The following is a 7,313-nucleotide window of genomic DNA, read 5'->3' on the forward strand; positions in this document are numbered from 1 at the left end:
TGTATGTATTAAATTATTTTTTCCAATCAATGGAGAAATTGAATCCATGAATCACATATGATGAGCATTCAATTGGTGACCGACAAATCTGAACCAAACTCTGATCTCCATTAGTTTATTTTTCCCGATTTGAAGTCAGGGTTTATTTTTATTTTTGGCGAAACAAGTTGCTCAATGATTACATGCCTAATTTTTTGGCAGTATACGCTATTCCGAGTATCATGAGAGCCATTTTTTCCTAATTAGTTTAATTTTTTAATTTGTTTAATTTTCTGTTATAAACATCTATGAATTAAATTCACATGTCTGACTTCAGAGATTTTATAAAAATCTATGAGAAGAAAATTCATGTTATCGGAAGAACAGTAGATTTCAACGTGGACATATTAATAATTACTAGTTAGAATTTGAATATAAAATTTTTAATTCCGATATAGAGATTTAACAAATCTTGACTTTTCATATTAATAAATCAATAAACAATAAGTTTCTGCCAATGGGATATTGTTATAATTGGATGGTACTCATGAATGTGACGATCAATTATTAGGGCATAATTACAATTTAATCTGGATGTTTAGAAGCTTTTTGTTTTAGTTTACATTAATTTTGGAATAAACAATATTCTTTGTTCGAATTTGCTTGAAAGCTGGTTCTTAGGCTCATTTGGACAATTAAGAATAGCTTAAAAATGAAAATCAAGGGTATTTTTTTTTTTTCGAAATAATAAAAATTAAATAATAAATATTGTTATAGTTTTAGCTCTGTAATAATTATAGACCATTTAAACGTTGATAGAAGAAACGCCTTTCATTTAATTTTAATTTTTTTTTTTTATAATTTTTAAAATATTATTAAAGTGAATATAATTTCTCACAAAGATACTCCCAAATTTCTAAGTGGGCTTTGCGTATAATTTGATCGATAAACAAGTCTGCTACGATAATGAAAATTTAAAATTATGTGAGAAATAAAGAAAAATATTAATTAATAAAAAAATATAAATTTATATATTAATTAATAATTATTTTTAAAACCCCTGACCCCCGGGATGGATTAGCAATTCAAAACCAGAGGTCGTAGATGAGCAATTTAATTTGATGGCTTTTTGAAAAAAAAAAATTTAAATTAATAATAATAAAAATACATTTAAACCGTCTACAAATTAATATTATGGGGGAAATACAAATACATTTAAACCGTGTACAAAAACCACAACAAAATCAGTTTGGTAATTCCATTTTAAATTTTCACATTTGAGTTTTTGTGCTTGTTTGGGATTTAAAATGGTATGGTTTTAGTTTTCGTTTCCTTGTCATTTTCAATAACGGTATGGAAATTAAATAGGTTTTAAAATTTTTTATTACTCAGAAAGTAGAATCAAAATTTTCAAAGTGTTCAAAATATTTTCATTTCTTATATTTTTTTTTAGCTATTTGCATTTAACCAATTAATTTCTTGGTGAGCAAGGATAAAATTTGGAACCACCTCTCTAAAGTTTGCTTCAATTAACGAAATCGGCAAGTTTGAGAGCCAACTGTCGAGTATACGCACGGTCCCACAGGATCAAATATTCCATCTCTAAAAGGGTAACAAATCGCTACTTGCAATCAACTTCTTATATCAAACACTCGCTGCGATATGTCGCCACGTGTTCAGGATTTCGTGTGAAACGACCCCACTCAACCGCGCGTACATTATACGTGCCAAAATTGTACACCAAGAAAAGAAACACAGAGCGTCGTTATCGCGCCACTCCACTCGTTAGCAGAGCAGCAGGCGTACTCGTTCCTGCATATGCAAGGAGCACAACCTTCTTCTTCTCTCTCTACTTACTCTCTCTCTCTCTCAAACCCTCAAGAACTCTCTCTTGCCAGTTTTTTCTTGCAGGTGACTTTCCAGATTCAATATTGCTTTTCCTGCTAATATTTACACTTTACTCACATATATTCGTATGTTGTTTTTTCTTTTCTCGATTTCCGATTTCGTTTTTGGTGTATATTCATTTTTTTTCCTGAGTTACATTTTCTGTTTGGTTGAAGAGAACTTAAATTAGAGGGAGTAGATGAAATGAGATTTCTGAGAGAGGTTATATTCATTTTTTCGCAACTGAAATAAAATAAAATTGTTGATAAATGATACTAATACTTCTATATAGCTTATTTTGGTACTTTCAATTTTATTTTCTTCTTCGTTTTATCTTGAGGACCAGAGGAAATACAGTTTTGCTTATCTTCTAACACTGTTCACGATTTTTTTGGTTTAAAATGATTTCATTGCAATAAGAAGCTAAACGGTACAAAGTTTATGTGGTTGAGCATAATCTATGAAGCTATTCGATGTTATTTTACTTTCTGATAGCATCTTCATGTGTATTATATATGGTCTGCTTTGTAGATTTGAATATGTGGTTGAGCATCATCTATAAAGCTATTCGATTTTATTTTATTTTCTGAAAACATCTTCATGTCTATTGTATCTGGTCTGCTTTGTAGATTTGAATATGTAGGGAAGAACAGATTACTATGCTTATGCTAATTATTTCGTTTTCATTTTCATTTTCCTATGAAATTTATGGTTTCGTATCTTTCTTCTTTCCATTTTTTTCGCTCAATGAAACAGAGGATTAATGTAAAATAATTCAGTAATGTGAGTTAAGCAGGACTGATTAATTTATTATTAATAGATGATTCAAGCTTATAAAAGGGATTAGAATAAACATATGCTGTGACACGGATTATTTTCATTTTTGGTGACCAAGAGAAAATATAAATGTTAATCAATGATACTAATACTTCTATATAGCTTATTTTGGTATGCTCTGTTTTGGGGGGACTGAGACACTGTGGTTAATGAGTCTTATATATTTCTTAGTATTAAGTATCATTTTACATTCAACTGACCCTGAATAGGATTAGCAATTCAAAACCCAGAGGACGTAGATTAGCAATTTAAGATGATGGCTTCTCTTTTCATGAGACATTTTCAAAGAAGTATTTTTGAAAAAATAAAATTAAATTAATAATAATAAAAATACATTTAAACCGTGTACAAATTAATATTATGGGGGAAATACAAATACATTTAAACCGTGTACAACTATATATATTTTTTTAGCTATTTGCATTTAACCAAAAACCTTGGTTTCTCTCTTACATATGTTTCTTGCACTTGCTCTGGTAGCCCAAGAAAATGCAGACCATTTGAAGAAAATCACAATTGGGTTTTGCTTTCTATGCAGAGCATTTGAAGAAGGGGTTTGACTTTCTTGGTGCGCGATCTTATCCTTGTTGACGGATGGGTCATTCGAAGCCATCAAAACAAATGGAATCAATACCAAGGGGGCCAATGACGAGTGACATCCATCGACTACCTGACGATTTGATGATCGACATCCTGTCACGGCTTCCTGCGGAATCAGTGATTCGGGTAAGTTTCGTATGCAAAACTTGGCAGTCTATGGTCAAAGCCCCTAGTTTTGTTGCTCGGCACTACAACCACCCCAACAACAGTGCCCGTCTCTTTGTTAGGCATCTTGACGGCCATGGCGGGCTGCGTTATTTTTCACTGTATGACGATGAAACACTGGCTGGTTCTCCCCCAGTCTATCGCGATTTGGTGGCGGATATGACCCACCGTCTAGATATCAGTCTCTATGACGGCATCTTTTGTATGTTAAATCGTCACTTTGCTCTGTGGAATCCGGCAACCAAAGAATTTAGGTCCCTCCCTGTATTCCCAGAAACGCAGCTGGACGGTTTGGATACTTTTGGATTTGGGTTGGATCCCATTACTGCTGATTACAAGGTGATTTGGATTTGGGTCAATGGGGAGGAGTTTGGGGAGAAAAAGTGGATGGGTGCTACGACCGCTGTGTATTCCCTATCATCTGATTCCTGGCGATACGTGGATGTTGGTCTTCCATGTCCTGATATTTATACCCCTATGTCTAACACTTGCATTGATGGTGTTTATCACTGGTTTGCAATGGAGAATGGCCATCCTTTGATCCTTTCATTCGACCTGACGACCGAGTCCTTTGCCAAGCTACCTGGTGGTCTTCCACGTCCACAATATGGAGTTCTTACCACCTACGACAACTCTCTTGCTCTGTGTTACTATGATCTTATGGATTGTTATACAACTTCTGTTGACGTATGGGTGATGAGGGGAGATGAGGGTTGGACTCAACATGCAAGAGTTGATATCCCCCACACTACAGTGCTGGGGATTTGGAAGAAGGGTCTGCTTTTCATTAAAGCTGATGGTGATGGTACTTTGGGTTTGTATGATCCAGAGACTGAACAGGTCAAGGATCTTGGATCCCGGATAGAACCCTACCCCTTGCTCTACAGGGAGAGCCTAGTTGCCATAAGACGCCTAAATGGGATCAATGAGCCAGATCAGTTGTCTGATGTAGCTCAAGTTATAGACTTTTCTAGGTGAGTTCACTTACCTGCCACTACATCTGATGAAGATTTTGAAGAAATTGCGTAGATAAACAAACAAGCAAGCTATGGTTGTTTCTTCTGATTGAAGTGAGTTTCCGGAATCTGATGCTAACGGTAACTGAGATAGTACAGTATGTGGTATGTTAGTCCAACCTTAGCTCCTATTTTCAAGGAAATATGAGAGAAAAATTTGAAATTCCTGGTTTATATCTCATCTGGTACGGTTTGTTTTGGTGCAACAACAATGACTAACAAGGAAAATGGGGGAAACTAGATGCAGAATTCAAATATAATTTTTGTTCTTGTGAGTGGTAAAACTAAAATTTTACTCTATTCCTTTTGTCTCATCAGCTTTGTTTATTATAAGCATTTGAACCTCTTCACTTTTCTTTGGTGAAAACTTATTTTAATTGCATTTGCAAGTTATAATTAGAATTTGTAGGTTTTAATCTATCTTCTTTTTCTTGCTTTTTAGATTTTCTGCCTGATTGAGTAATCTGGTTTGTTGTGGGTTTTTACGGTTTACCACCATTTTGGAAGTTTGTTGACTATAAATTTTTGAACAAATGTGTGGGAGTGTCAAATATGTTGGAACTTATATTTCATTTCTTGAAAAGCAATATTATAAAATTTCAAAAAACAAAAAATTCTGACCAAAAAGGCAGGTTTTATACAGTGCAATTCCACTACTGAGTTGGATACCGAAAGTGAGTCCTATCTCTGATTATCTGATTCTTGTATAATCGTTTTAGTCAATTTCATATTAGTCAGGGAATTAATTGGGGAATCATCTTGTAATGTGTATGTTTTAGTCAATATCAATCTTCAAAAGGGAAAAAGAAACAAAAACGAGAGAGAGATTGATCTTTCACCCTGTTCTTAGTGTTGTTGCTTTTGTATACTACTTCTTCATGGAGCTGGTTGGCTCCAAACTTTAATCATTTACAACTTCAAAACTCTGTTCGTCCATGTACATTCTCCTGTGTAAGTTCCATACAAGTAGTATTCATTTATTGAAGCCCACTGGATGTCCTTACTTTAATTATTCCTTTTCTTTTTAGTTGATGACTACTAGTGAGAAAATGTGGTACCACATTGTGGTGAAAAGTACGGCATTGATGCTGGTGATTTCTGTGTGTATGTTATGACCTGATTTGAATTAAGCTACTTTTCAAGTGTTGTTAGTGCCGAAACCATCAATTGGAGAGGCTGCAAATCTTTTTAATCATCTTTTAATTGTTAGCAATTGTCTTTTTTGTGTGAACTGCGTCAGTGGTGATGCAAGTTGGAGAATGGAGACTTTCATATTGATGGGCAAGTGGAGGAATGAAGCCTCTGTTCAAACTATTGTTTGAATCCAAAAATGTCTCTGCCATTTTTCTAACTCCCCGTATATCATGACGCACATCTACTTACTATAAATTGTTACATCATGATCTGAAAACAAACCAAAATTTTACAAGTGTTCTAATTTTTTTTCATTTCCTTTCTTTTTCTTGGCTATCCTATTTGAGGCTATTTCCATTTAACCAATCGGATAAGTGTTTTTTCTTATAAAAAAATATTTATACTACAATTAAAATATGATTATGCATAACTTTTCATAAAAATATTATAATATTCTATATCTCTCCATATGTCTTACAAAATTATTTATTTAAAAGCTTTTATTTTTAAAAAAGAAACTAGAAATAATCAGCTAATATAAATTTATTTGCACCTAGTACTTCTTCTTCTTCTTCTTCTTCTTCTTCTTCTTCTTCTTCTTTTTTTTTTTTTTTTTTTTTTGTGAATTATCAAAACCATGAAATAGTACTTTACTACAACTTTTTTATTATTTAAAATTCATGCTAAATGCATCTACTAAAAATTCAATTTACTATCCTTCAATTTCACTTGCTACCAGCATGTTGGTTGTACAACTATATTATACACCCCACTTATGTTTGTTTTTGCCCAAGTATATATAGGGGGACTCAGACCCTGGACCCTTGTATTTTGAGTAGTGAGAACCTACCACCACAATGCTCATTAATGTTGGATAAACTAAAAATATTTAATTAATATAAATTTATTTACACCTGTTACCTTATTTAAAAAAATAAAAAGTAAACTGTAATATTTTATTGTGAATTATGAAAATCATGAAATAGTAATTTTTTTTTTCAAAAAATAAAAAACATGCTAAATGAATCTAAAAAAATATTGAGGTCATCGGGGTTGGGTATGGGTTGACTCACCCATTTATGACAATTTATAAATGAGTTAATAATGAGTTATTGTTTCATGGAGCCTCTCTTCAAAATAGTTCTCAGGTCGTTACGCTTTTTGTGGGAGTCGGAACTTACCCAACAAGGGATTTCACTATCCTAGGACTGTTATAGTTACGACGGTCACCGGGGTTTTGGTCGCCAACTCCCCAGTCATTAAATCACCAACTTCCTTTATGCCAACTTCCTTTATGTCGGTTTAATTAGACAGAAAATTATTTTGGAAAGTGAAGTGAAAGAAAGTAAAGTAAAATAAAGGAAAATCAAGTTTTTTTGTATGCATTTGGTTACTAGGGAATTTTTTTAAAAAAATTGTAAAAAAATATCGTTTTGTTAGTTTAAATATCATTAAAAAGAAAAGAAAATAATTTTAATTATCAAAACAAGCCTTATAATTTTAAATAGTAAAAAAATAATAATAAACAAATTTATGTTAGATGAATTTATATTCATTTTTAGCAAAGACATAGTAAAATGTTAAACTATTAAAAATAATAATATAATTACTTATATTTAGCCATAATATTGGACACAATTATAAGGCTAACGGGTTAATAGAGATAAATATTGTTTACATGTTTGCATTTAGGAA

General features: G+C 32.5%; 1 protein-coding gene and 2 non-coding genes across 3 annotated transcripts; all 3 read left to right on the forward strand.

Moving 5' to 3' along the window:
* Nucleotides 1-168: 168 nt before the first annotated feature.
* Nucleotides 169-230, forward strand: LOC132302103 (small nucleolar RNA U54). Its single transcript, XR_009480737.1, has one exon. It is a non-coding gene; the product is annotated as a small nucleolar RNA U54 (small nucleolar RNA).
* A 39-nt stretch (nucleotides 231-269) lies between these two features.
* Nucleotides 270-369, forward strand: LOC132302105 (small nucleolar RNA R64/Z200 family). The gene has a single exon (XR_009480739.1). It is a non-coding gene; the product is annotated as a small nucleolar RNA R64/Z200 family (small nucleolar RNA).
* A 2,979-nt stretch (nucleotides 370-3,348) lies between these two features.
* Nucleotides 3,349-4,446, forward strand: LOC132301148 (putative F-box protein At3g21120). The gene has a single exon (XM_059798426.1). The coding sequence runs from the start codon at nucleotides 3,349-3,351 to the stop codon at nucleotides 4,444-4,446; it is 1,098 nt and encodes a 365-aa protein (XP_059654409.1).
* The last annotated feature ends 2,867 nt before the right edge of the window (nucleotides 4,447-7,313 follow it).

Source organism: Cornus florida, unplaced genomic scaffold, assembly GCF_030987335.1.
Source record: "Cornus florida cultivar Cherokee Brave unplaced genomic scaffold, ASM3098733v1 CherokeeBrave_3.0.0_Hap2_Chr03, whole genome shotgun sequence".
NCBI classification, from domain to species: domain Eukaryota; kingdom Viridiplantae; phylum Streptophyta; class Magnoliopsida; order Cornales; family Cornaceae; genus Cornus; species Cornus florida.